We start from the raw sequence: 13,283 nt of genomic DNA on the forward strand, positions 1-13,283 counted from the left end.
AGTGACCTGCGCTTTCCACAACAAACAAGGATTAGAAGAATTTAGAAAACAGCTTCATTCTGCTTGTGAATTGAAACTTTAAACATTTTAACCGAAATTGCAAATAGTTACGCTACTCTGCAATTCCCAATGTTCGTCTGTACGTCACTTTACGAGAACGAATTTTGTTTTTTAAAGATAGATGTCTGAAATTTCTTGTGAAGATTCCTTTCAGATATTATATATTTCAAAGATGCCTTTCAATGAAGCCTGGCTGAAGACCCTTCAGGATATGGGATTCGCTGAAAATAGAACCAAAAGAGCTTTGAAAGCTACAGACAACAAGGTAATGTTGCATGTCTATCTGATTATTTTGTATATAGATTTGAGCAATAAATAAAACTGTTGTAATTTCTAGTTGTCCTTAGCTTTTTTTAAAGATACGAGTGGCTGGTTTTTTGCCATTTCAAACGGAAGTTAGCTTGTAAATACTTTCAGTTAAAAAACTTCATAGATCATAGAATTTAATAACAAAAGTTAGTGAACAATAACAAATCAAGTTTTTTCTTTATAGGGGGTCGAACCCGCGATGGAATGGTTGCTGGCAAACAGTGATAATCCCACCCTTGACGATCCGCTTTCAGAGAGTGATGAGGTAATAATACAGTGGCGCCGCCTAGCGGTACTTAAAATATTTTTTGACAATATTTCTCTGTGGAGGGTGGTGGTACTTTCAACCAAAATAGTTTTAGATCTATCCAGGACCTATGAGAAGCTATATTGGTTCTCCTTTTAGATCCTAGATCCTTCTGTACAACAGACAGACAGAGACCACAGAAAATAATTCAATTACCTTTAAAAAATAAATAGATCAATTTACAAGACTTTAATATTAATACTTGATTTTAAAATTACCTTTTTTAAAACTAATGTTGTTAGGAGATTCCTGTGACAATGACAGAAGGTGATGATGAGTCCGCGCCCCCTCTTGTATTAAAGAAACCACTCACAGAGGAAGAAAGAAAGGTAGATACAACGTTATCTTTGTGTAAATATTTTTAGCAGCTGGTGTGTTTTTTTGTCCTCAAAGATCAGGAATTGCAAATAGATCGTTTTGAAATTTTAAAAAGTTTATTATTACCCCAAATCCTCCTTAAAACAATTTCTTTGACAGAAAAAAGGTATGAGATTTTAAGCCTCCATCCTCTTTGGAGTGAAGCTTCTAGGGTTAATGTGCAAATCATCCAATATCCCACTAATAATTTTAATCTAGTTCAATATGTTTCTTTCTCTGTAATAAAATGTTTATATTAGGAAAGATTAGAAAAGATGGAAGAACTGAGAAAGAAGAAAAGAGCAGAACGCGAAGAAAGAGAGAGACAAGAGGTAAAACAGTCACTCTCAAATAAATAGATTTCATGTAGCAAAACATAGTTCATATGTAGCCACAAGTTAGAATTATATATTTCAATTGATTTTTATTGAAGAAATATTAAAGTATTATTTATAGGTTAACATTTTATGTCATCTCTTTTACAAATAAGCCTAATGGTAGGGTAGGTTTTGCCAAAATGGGTTAATAAGGGTTATTATTTTAGTAAGTTTATGCAAGCCCCCCGCAATAGTTAGGCTTCTTGTAAAGGTCCCCTTGCATGAGATTTGTGCTTGTATTCTAATGCAAGATTTCTGTTTAATACCCATTCTTTTGTTAAGGCTTTGGAAAGAGAAAGAAAGAGAATCGAGGATGGCAAAGGAATGACAGATATCAAACAGAAATTAGAAGAACAGGTCAGTTATTACCAGGGATTAACATAGAACTGTAAATTGCTCTGGTACCCAAGTTTTATAACTACGTCATATTAATAATGGTATTATCCTCTTAGAAATTTTTTTTTCAATATTGAAAATTTGAGTACCCCCCCCCCCCCCCCCCCCCCCCCCCCCGACAGCGAACTATGAACTCTGACCGCAGCGCTCGGCTCCCTAGCCTAAAACCTAACCTAACCTAAAATAGTTGTTACTCGGGGGGGGGGGGGGTGGGGGGTACAAAATTGAAAAAAATTGAAAAAAAAATTTCTAAGAGGATAACGCCTAATTATTCTTTGCTTGTAAATTCTGGGTACTTTAATTTCATTAGATATTTATTGGTTGGTTTCCACTAATGGTTTAAACCGGTAATTTTAATCTTCAGAAGGGGTAAATTTAATTATCCTATTTGGGGATGACTCTCAATTTATCGTCCATTTTTTTATTCCTTGAGATCCCTGGATATTACCATAATATTTTAGAAGAAAGCGTCGTCTAGCAAAACAGCTAAATCTTTAATATCAACCGGTCAGCTTTGATACTATATAAATGTTCTTTCAATTAATAATAAGTTAATCTTTTTTTATACAGGAAATAAAAAAGATGGCGGAGATAAAACGTCGTGAGAAGCAGGAAGAAAAAGAGGCAAAGGCGCGAGTACTCAGACAAATTGAAGAGGATAAAATTGCCAGAAGGAACGTTTGCATTCTAAATATCAAAATTCATACGAATAATATTACACGGGTACATGATTCAAATTCCAAAAAAAGTAATTTATTTATTAAGATTGATTTATGGAGTATATCTAGTAATGAGTGTATGAGTGAAACTTGGAATGGAGATAGACAGAAATCCAATGATATCATATGCAATTTATACTATTTTTGTGAGTATTAATAGTAAATGTGGAAATTGTTTATTTTTGCACATTAGTTGGAATAAGCTCAGCACCTTTCTCCTCAAACTAATGAAATATCATGCAAACATTTGTATTAGAGCAAAGTTTAACATGCCTGGTGCTCCAGCAGCAGCAGCCCCGGCTCCAGGTAATAGCTTCAAGTTTTCTTTTTTGAATAAATCTTCCTTTTAATCTTTTAATCGAATGATTGTTTATGTTTTCCCGTCATTTGTTTGTTGTATCTGATTCTGCAGGGCTGTATACAGTACAACAGATTATTTTTATTACCCAGCTGCAAAATATTTCATTTTCAAAATTGTAATAAATGTTTTCAGTACTCTTTATTTTTCCCCCTTCCCACATGTAATTTATTTCCCCCCCCCCCCTTAAGCAGGAGATCCCCTGCAGAATATACACCCCTGTGGCTATGTGTCAAAGAAGTAAGAAAGTGTCCTACTGCTACAATTTCATTAGGTATTGGGATATTATTGACAAAAATTTCGTTATATTTTTCATTTACATGGAAACATTTTATTTGCTTTAACTTTTCCCCTATGATGATACACAAAATTTCTCATGGCGTAGATTACAATTAGTGGTTGAAACGTTTGGACACTCAACCTAATGAACTAACCAATTAAAATTCCATAAATGTCCTAAAGTTGTTTAGCCAAGGATTAGTATTTACTAATATAAATTTAGGGACTAGTGTAATAAACAGCCCAATGTATCCTTCCTTTCTGATTAACTGGTCTTTAATTTTAGCAGCAGCCCAGCCTCCCTCTGCAGCCGCTACACCCAAGAAAGATTACACAGAAACTCGGATACAAATCAGACAAACTAACGGACAACCAATCGTTCAGGAAAATTTTATATTTGATTATTTATTCATAATTTTCAGTAATAGCACAAAGGTTTTAGTAATGTTTAGTAAATATACCTATATGCTTTATAGACTATCAGTATCCATAAAGATACCTAAAGCAAAGTTTACATCGTTCATAGGAGAACATGCACTTTATTAATTTACTTAAACGGACTGACTGAAAGACCTTGTTTTAGAGAAGCAATGAATATTATATCTACAAATTTTATCCCACCACCAAAGATTCTATCAATTAAATCTATTTCTAAATAAATGTAAATATAAAATATTGTTGCAGTCATTTGGAGTTAAAGAACAGCTGGCCGCTGTCAGACTTTACATTCAGATGAATAGAACCGATGGACAGGTAGATTTATCGATGGATAGATACAAGGATCTAAAGGGTAAAGACAATGGCCTATAAATTGATGTATTACTCAACTAAAGAACCAATTAGTCAAAATTTATTAAAAGTCCCCAAATTAGTTAAGACCTTGAGGAGAAATAGATTAGTAAATGAATAATATTTTACACTACACATAGGGGATATATTTCAATTTCATTGGTATACCTAGGACATTTAGACAGACTTTAATATGTATAGATACAATGTATATATGCTAATATGACTTAAGATAGAAAATAAGTGAAATGTTGGATAACTAATAATCTATTTAATGAAAGGAAAATTGTATTTTTTTTAATAGAAGATTGGACAGCGATAACTTTTCTAGGTATTACTTATGTTCTGAAACATATTTTTAATCCTAGGTTGGACCAGTAAAACTAATGACGAGCTTCCCTAAAAAGATTTTCAACGAAGAGGATTATGAGAATTCCCTGGAGAATCTTGGTCTAGTTCCCTCTGCTGTCCTCATGGTCACTAAATAATCTGGTTTACACACATTTCACCAAATTTAAAATAAGAATATTTTTGTGAATAATCCTCCAAAATCACATAAAAGATCTAAAAAAATTAAATAAAATCTTATGTTAATAACTCTTTAATGATTTATTAAATTTTTGTAGATTTAAATGTTATTTTGGAGGATATTTCACGAAAACAATTTTGCCTCACTAGCAAGTAGTGAGACAATTTTTTTAAAAGAATCCACCACAGTATGTAACTTTTAGAAATTTAACAAGAAGAAAATGTGTGTTTAATAAGAAAGTTGTGATATAATTGTTGTAATATTTTGATATTTATGAATTTTTATTCATTAAACAATCTACAATTTGATATTAAAATTAACGTCGGTTGGTTATTCATTCTGGATTTTGACTAAATTCCCAAAACGCTTAAGCAATTTATCCCCTTTTGATTGTTAATTAAAATTACTCAAATTTTTGTCTCGTCTTCGTTTGCCATTTTCATATGTTTTGTAAACTAATTTTGTTGTGATTCTTTTATTTATCGAGCTGATCTATTATATAGATTGATTTCTTTGTATAATCCTGCAGGGACGTCCAAGGGGCTTAGCCTCCCCCCTCCCCGCATAAGAATTTGGGTGGAGGATAAAAAAAGACTTGGATGTCCTTGTGATCCTGAGCCATTTTTATTTTTTTTTATTTTGTCTATATTTATTTTCTTTATTTATAGTACCTAATCAACAGGTACTTCAGTATTTTTACCATTTTTTGGGGGTAACCTAAAATGCTCAATCCATTTCAATTTTCAAACCCTTTTTAAGGGGAAAGAGGAGACAGATACAAATCGATTTTAATCATTGTATGATTGTGTTAAACTTTTAAACTTTTAACAACTTTTTACCTGTTTACCTCTCCGTTGTCTTTAATTTTATTGGGGTTTCTCGACTCGACTTAATCTAAGAACATTCAAAATCATGCTAAATAAAGTTTTTCTCAAAAAGTGGAATTATAAATATGAGTTATGGTGAGGATTTTGGTATTATATTTCACACAAACAAATCATACCTAATTAAAACGATTAAATTATCTGTATATACTTATAAATTTCTCTTTTCTAATTTTGGGATATTTTTTACAGTTACCGTATTTTCTAAATTGGTTTCAGGTGAAAATTGTTATTAAAGATGAAAAATGTTTGAAAATGTGACTTCTGAGATGATGGAAAATAATGATAGTACAAATATGAAAGCTGAAATACCATCGAGGATTCAAGATTTCTTTAGGAATTTAAAGCTTGGTCAATAAAACAAAATTGAAAAAATGTGTCGAAATAACATATGTAAAAATACATTTTAGACTTAATTTTATATTGATTTTTTAGCAAACTTTCATGGGAATAGTAGTCACCTAATATTTTCATTATTTAGTAGTTAGTACATATTTTTTTAGCTAGGCATCTCCTTAATAAATAGCTATTTCTAATAAATAGCCATAGATCTCAAGGTTTAAGACAATGAATAATAAATTTAAATGGATAAAAATTATTGGTTAAAAAGTTTGAATGAACACTGCTAATTTGTAGATTTACCTAAAGTACCTAGGTATCTAAAGATTTTAAACCAACTAATAAAAAAAGGTGATTTTAAAACTTTGTTTACCAGTATTCCCTACCTTCCTGCTATGATAAATTGTTATTTTAACTTAATGTTGACCTTAGCTTTATCGTAATGTTATAGTGTTGCTCGTAGTTGGTATCTTCAAGGATTACATACAGGTCTTGTGTTCATTCAATCCTTACATAAAAAAGTTTGCCTATGTAGTATAAGATCTCACTAACTGCCGAATCGATATGGCTACAGTTAACCTTCTCTTGGGACCTGCGAAGGGCTTTAACTATTTTTGGAAAGGGTTCCACCACCCTCCAAAGAAAAGATAGAATTCTAGTAAAGATTTTAATAATCTCTATTTTAAACTTATATCGTGAAATAAACATTAATGGTCTAGAAAAAGAAGGAAATTTCGAGTGCCTTATATTCGGGAGGGTATACTTAACGGAAAATCTTATATAGAAAAAGTGAGATATTTTATTTTTTTTTTTCGTGGATTTTTATATTTGAAATTGAATGAACATTTTATGATCAGATATAAATATACGATGCGTAGCTGATGAAAATAATTGTCAACCTCCTCTGGTTTTCAAATGTCACAAGATCATAGTTAGGTAGGTACATCTCTTTAGAAAGAACAGAAACTTGAAAAGTGTTATAATTAAAGACGTTAAAAATGAAACTAATCATAGTTTGATTCACTTCTACACGAGATAAAACTGATTTTAAATGATTTTTAAAATCGAATAATATCTTTATGTCTTAGATTAGTGTAATTTTAATAAGAAAAGGTTCAAAAAACATTCGGAGTTTAAGATAGAAAAAAGTCTTAAACCTTAATATTATTAGTAAATACATATTTTGTTAACATTTAGCTAAACATAAACATGAATAGTATCAAATTACTTTATTATTATTTTTAAATTTTTACTTTGCTTTGCGATCACTACACAGGGACACAGGTTCAGTATACAGCAATACAAGTCGATTTGCATTATATTATGTTTTGTATACTTTATTTTAATCAAATTTCTTTAATATTAATTTTACAGAATCTTATTTTTATGCTTATTTTCGTTAGTTACAACCAAATAAACAAATATTACAAATATAAATTCATTGAATTTCTAAATATTTGTACCCTTCCCAGGCTTTTGTTTGGTTAAATAAACTTTTTAATTTAGTTTTGACACGTTACTATAAAGAAAAACATTTATAGTATAGATTTAGAATTAGATATGATTATAAATACTTACCTAAATAAAGATTAATTTAAAACTTACTTTATTTTATGACTTTTGTTTTATTTTTCGTGGAAAATTGCCCATAATACACGATTCGATACATGATTCTTCAGTGTGGGTCAGAACCAGTTTAAATCAAATGGATATAAATATATTAATCGGTTTTTAGGCCATAATAGAAAATTCATGCTTTATTCATAACTAACTTATTTGTTTAAATGCCAATTTTATCTTCTGTTTTATAGGGAGCTTTTAGAACGTGAGCTTAGAATCTGTCTTGCTGAGTTAGAAACAACTAATGATGATATTCAAGAGCTTATTCTTCCAGATGTGTATCAACAACAATTTCAAAATAGTCTTAGGTATTAGTTTTATTGTGTTAGTAGCGTAGCTACTCTTTAATTCGAAATGTCTGTTTTTAGGAAAACGTAAATGTTTATGCTGCTAGTTAAGATAGACGACTGAATTTTTGTACAAAGATTTCCCATACTAATGAGCATCTATTATACAACTTACTTGGTCCGTTGGTCTGTCGGTTATGCAGGTCATGGTCAAGGTTGGTTCTTTATATATACAAAGTTTTCGTGATTTTCGACATATCATCATCATGTTCTCTCTTTTTTATGACCACTGAATATCTGTTTTATAACTGATTTTGTTTGTTTTGCCATCCATGACTTTTCGTGCTTTGATACTTATGGATTTTGTCTCCAGTATGGCTAGGAAATCGATTAATATCCGTTGGATATGAATCGTTTCTAAGACCTACTGAAAAATCATGTCTAGCACGGTTTTATAAACTATTTTCTACGGATAATAAACTCAAATCATTAATTTAATACCTACCAGTTTAAATCTATAATTTTTTTTCAATATTCGCGGAAAGTTGTCTATAATACGATACAATAAATTTCTTGTTTTAGCCAGTTGTATGGAATTGAAGAAGATGAAAATAAAACAAGACAATCAAGAAGAATCAAAGAAATTTCTCAAGTTAATATCAAACAAAATCCGTCCAGTTGTAAGGTTGGTACATAAGGTTCTTTTGACACTTTATTTTTACATGGGTAAAGTATTATAAAACATAATTATAATAAAAATACCTTCAGAAAATAAGTATTAAGTACCTACCAATGCTCAAACATACTTAATAGAAGAAAATTAGGTTTAGATTTACAAAAATAATAAAAATATCTTGTTAGGTGAAACTTGAAAATGACACGAAGAGTCAATCAGCCGAATTGTCCATGCCATCTGCAGAAAACCTGCACTCCCAGGGGTTTCAAGCTGGCTACTTAGCTGGCATTAAGCAGGTAAATTCATTGGAAGGGATGGTGATTTCACTTATGCCATATGTATGTACCATTGATTCCTTTTAACCCCCCTATTATTTTACTTTATAGGCACAGCACCGTTTTTCCATGGAAGTTTCATTTTAGCCTAGAAAGGTCTTTGTGAGGTAATGGGGTATGAATCGATGCATTCTGTCATTATTCTTTAAAAAGGTGTGGGATTATGTCTTTAAGTACTGATTTATACACAAAAGGAATATTTTTGTTTATCATTATTGTGTGATCATTGATATGTCGTCCATCAACCTATTTCTTAATATTTCCAGGATCAGAATTAACTTTTATGTCATAAAATGAAATAATAATCTTTTGAAGGCAGCAAAAAATCGAGTCAAGGATGAAGTAAAGAGGTGTCCAGTTTGTGAGAAAGGATTCAAGAAAGCTTATGGTTTATCAAGGCATATGCTACAACATACAGGTTGGTATCCTTGATTGAGACATAAAACCGTACCTGTTAGGAATCTAATCATAACACCTATAACCATATTAATCAGTCATTATTTATCTGGAATTATAACAGAAATATTTAAAAGCAATTAACCTTTTAAACCCTAATTACTTCACAAGATATAATCTGCAATATGAAAAGGACATCTAAGCTTAGTTTAATAAATTAATGCAGTAATGATAACACATCATAACAAAGGAATGAATATTTATTAAACAAGCATAATAATCAATTAATAAAACAGCACATAAATATTTTCATAACACCAGGAAACAATCCTGAAATAAACAAAACATAATTAATAAAACACAAATAGATATTTTATCATTTATATATATCTCCCTCTCCACTATTTCTTCTCCTTGGTTTTCTTCTCCTCCTTCCTCTTCTCCTCGTCCTTCTTGCGCTCGCTATTTACCCACATTTCCCAGACGTGAAGCTGAGCTTCAAGCACCGTATACCTGTCCTTCTCTCGGGCCAACTTCTCCCGGTACTCCTTGTTGTCCTTCGACAGGTCCTCTACCTCCCACTCGAGGTCCGAAATGTCTTTCAACAAGCCATCCCTTTCAACACGCCATTCTTCAAGGTCTTTGTAGCTCTCCTCGTCCAATTTCCTCAACCTTTTCGACGACGCCCGGGACTCATGCTTATAGCGCGCACGCTCAGCCTCAGCAACCTTGAGCTTCTCACCTTGACGACGATTGTGGGCCTCACTGTCATCTAGGCTCTCCTTCAACGCCTTCAAGTCCGCCCTCAACTCCATGTTTTCGCGGAATACACGCTTAAACGTGTCGGAGTCGATTGAGATGACCGATATGGGGGCCAAATAAGTCACCACATTCTTCGCACGTCCGCCATTAACGGCAGCAGCCGCCTTCTCCTTCTCCCCCACCACGGCAACACCATCATCAGGGCCCGCCTTCTGCCTCTTGTTAACCTTGCCCCGTGGCTTACCTCCCTTCCTCTTGGACGTCAGACGCTTGTCCATGTTGTAACCAAGGCCGTTTAAAAGTTCCCAGGTACACTCATTCTCAATGTAAGCCCAGGTGTTCCATAATGGGAGAGGCACAACAGGCTCTGATAGCTGGCAGGGTGGTTCCGCCGACTTGAAACTTCCGTGGTAACGCAACAAACGGGCCGCGTACCTGTACTTGCCATTCTTGGTGAGTTCTGAACCCAGGCCATCGTTGGACACAAACTCAGTGTATACTGAAGGACACACAACCCAGGCCCCGTTCTGCCTGCTGAGAAAAGATTTGTGAAGTAGGAGTATCGGCGCCGCCATCTCCACAGCCTTCTGCCAGATGAACTTGTTGATCTTGGTGACATCCTCCCACAACGGGAATGCCGACGGCACGTATCTCATGGTTGGGATAGATATCAGGTGCCTGCTCCCGCGAACTGCCTCAAGCAGACCATCCATCGCATTGATCAACTCCTGCACCGGAACCACGCCTACAAAGGCTTGAAATGCTGGCAATGTGATTCTTTGTGGAAGTTTACGCTCCAGCAGCGCCAAAACTTCTTCCACAAAGAGCTCTATGTCCTGGTGCTCCAGCACACGCCAGTCAACCTCCTCGGGACAGATGAGGTTCTTCTCCAACTCACTGAACAGCACGTGCTCGGACTCGGACTCCAGCTGCACGACGATGTTGGTTGCCACATGGGACTTGGCATTTCCACTCTTGGCACTCATACTAAACAAGAAAAAGTAGCTTTAACTAAATGCATAGATTAAATAGCATAGTTAAAAACACTTAAACCAAAAACTAGGTAGTTTAAACATACTTTCAAGAAAAACACAATCTTAATTATTAAATAAGATCATGGCTTTACGTTCCTATCATATAACTTAATATAGTTTAGAACATAAGAAATACATATATTAAAGGGAGAAAACAAACATTGTCATGTTAAAGACTACGTTGTTTTCATTTTTAAAACAAATTAAAATTCGCTGTAATATTACTACCAAAAGAAAATATGTGAAGTATTTTATCGGGTAGTTAGGTTATTAAAAACAGAATAAAAACATACTAAAATGTTAATAAAATTGATAAAATCAATTACATATTTTTGATTAAACGTAATAAAGGGTGAATCGACTTAACGAAATCACGCTAAATAGATAAAAACACAATTTATCACGTAAATAAACCAAAAATATAAAATAGTTGTGAATATTTTTAAGAAAACATCCAAACATAATTACTAAGTTTTTAAATGAGAGTTTTATTTTAGAAAAGCGGCATTATCGTTGAAAAAATAGGAAAATCAATTTTTACACAACTAATAGAAATTAAATTCTATATTACTAAGATAGAAATGTTTTACCTTCAAATGAAAGCACTAAAGCGATGTCTGAATTTGTAGGCAAATGAAACGTTAATGATTTTATTGTGTAAAAAAAGTTAAAAAGTAAATTTTACCTATTTTATACGCATTTTTCTCACGAAAAAGTAGAATTAAATAATTTCCGCTTTAAATAAAACACGTCATTGATCGCCATATTTGTTATTGACTCTCATTCAGTTATGCCGCACCAAACTTGACAAAATCATGGTTACCAGGTATAAATTCGCTACTCAATGCTTATTTTTGATTTGTTGATGAAAGTTGTCACCTAATACTCGTTGAGTTTATATTAAATTGGGAATAGTCAGCGGTGGATACAACTAACCATTTTCAAGGACATTAGACAATTATGTGTGTACTCAATAAAGAAAGAAATGCATATTTTTGCATAATGTATTATCATTTTTAGCAAAAATAGAAAAAGTTTTAATTTAATAAATACTTTAGACATATATTATTGATATTTATTTACAAATTAATGTATGTACAATCACAATCTACAGTTAGAACAATTAAGCCCTAACCACATCCAAAATGTCTTTTGGAATTCTCCCTTCTTGCATAATCTTGGTGAGAGACTCAGCATTTGCTCCCACCTTTGTTAAGGGATCGGCCAGCTGAAACTCTCCTCTAGCCCAGATCAGCTGTTCCAAATCTTTGTCTTTAAGCATCTGCTTTACCACACCAATCTCCCTGCGCAGTTTCCTTTCACTGACATCTGTTGTAGAATGCACACTCTCATAGGTGTCTTTGTTGTCGATAACAGCACGAACAGGAATGTTACCGTCATCACCTAGTAACTGCTGCAGAGTCCACTTAAATGCTACAGCTGCATCCAAACCTCTGGTAAGAGCAATGGCCTCTGCTGCAAGCGTTGAGGTCACTACTCGATCAATCTTGTTTGACCTCCAATCTATTAGTGCACATCTGCCATCTTCTGGTCTGACCAACAGCAGAATGTATCCTTGTGTGCTATCTGTGCCTCCATTCAAATTACCATAGGATGCGTCTGTAAATAGCCAAATTTCAGACTTTGCTAAATCACCAAGGTTGGAAAACCTGAGCAAAGCTTTGTTGTCTTTCAGATTCTGTAAGGACTTCTTTGCAAACTTCAGATCAGCAATGGTTCCCCCTTTAAAATGAGTGGAACATGAAATCATGTTAAATGACAGGTCTGGTCTTGTGGATCTTACAGTCCAGTTCAACTGGCCAGTCATTTTTCGCAGGGTAGAAAGTTCTTCATGTGACATTTCATCTTTTGACTGTCTTAGCCTTACTGTGTCAATTTCAGGAATTGTAATATTCTCAACATAGTCTGTCTGATCAAGAGAAACTCCATTCTTATCTTGATTAAGCTGAAATCCAGTATACATGAAACTTCCACGTTCTGACTTGCCAACTTTGAAAGTATCCAGTATCTGTGGGAGTATCTTAGAGTGAAAATATTCTCCACCAGCGTTCAAGAAATCATCCACATGTAAACCAACTAATGCTTCCAGCACGCCATTTACTTTCAGGTAGAATAATCCTGAATCGTAAGTGCACTTCTCAAATCCTAATTTCTCTAGAACATTTTCCACTCTTGTATACCATTGACGACTGGCATCTCTAAGACCATACAAACACTTGTTCAATAACCACAGGCTATTTAAAGCATTGGCTTCCTTTGGGGGTTTAACATACACCTTTCTCTTCAATGTTGTTCCTTGAAGAAAAGCACTTTTTATGTCAACTGTTTCAATTGCCCATCCTTTAGCTGAAGCTATGGTCAAAAGAGTTCTAAGTGAGTATTTCTGCAATGTAGGGGATTCCTTTGGGTGTTCGTCTTCTTCTTGAAAACCCCTTGCAGTAAGTCTTGC

At 33.5% G+C, this 13,283-nt stretch overlaps 2 protein-coding genes across 7 annotated transcripts in view; both read left to right on the plus strand.

Annotated features, from left to right (window-relative positions):
• On the plus strand, positions 1-5,583 carry LOC145323714 (UBX domain-containing protein 1-like). 6 transcript variants are annotated; one of them, XR_013881071.1, is made up of 12 exons: positions 1-325; positions 554-634; positions 919-1,005; positions 1,294-1,365; positions 1,693-1,767; positions 2,377-2,478; positions 2,780-2,831; positions 3,449-3,543; positions 3,844-3,915; positions 4,320-4,484; positions 4,598-5,162; positions 5,448-5,583. XR_013881071.1 is itself a non-coding variant. In XM_080166181.1 (11 exons), exons 1-10 carry the CDS (start codon positions 182-184, stop codon positions 4,437-4,439), a joined length of 900 nt encoding a protein of 299 aa, XP_080022307.1. In that variant the 5' UTR covers positions 1-181; the 3' UTR covers positions 4,440-4,484; positions 4,630-4,800. The 6 variants fall into 6 exon arrangements, 4 of the variants coding, with proteins under 4 accessions (XP_080022307.1, XP_080022310.1, XP_080022309.1 ...); XR_013881072.1 differs by having other exon boundaries at positions 4,657-5,162; XM_080166181.1 differs by lacking the exon at positions 5,448-5,583 and having other exon boundaries at positions 4,630-4,800.
• Positions 5,558-13,283, plus strand: part of LOC145324535 (uncharacterized) — a 25,504-nt gene continuing 17,778 nt past the window's right edge. The window contains exons 1-7 of the mRNA XM_080167120.1: positions 5,558-5,698; positions 6,152-6,192; positions 6,561-6,639; positions 7,515-7,631; positions 8,193-8,295; positions 8,472-8,582; positions 8,937-9,039. Coding sequence (XP_080023246.1) covers positions 5,610-5,698; positions 6,152-6,192; positions 6,561-6,639; positions 7,515-7,631; positions 8,193-8,295; positions 8,472-8,582; positions 8,937-9,039 — 643 coding nt within the window. The 5' untranslated portion in view covers positions 5,558-5,609. The remainder of the gene's footprint in view (positions 5,699-6,151; positions 6,193-6,560; positions 6,640-7,514; positions 7,632-8,192; positions 8,296-8,471; positions 8,583-8,936; positions 9,040-13,283) is intronic.

The sequence above is a fragment of the Acartia tonsa genome, chromosome 7 (assembly GCF_053477335.1).
Source record: "Acartia tonsa isolate MP-2025a chromosome 7, ASM5347733v1, whole genome shotgun sequence".
Lineage (NCBI taxonomy): Eukaryota > Metazoa > Arthropoda > Copepoda > Calanoida > Acartiidae > Acartia > Acartia tonsa.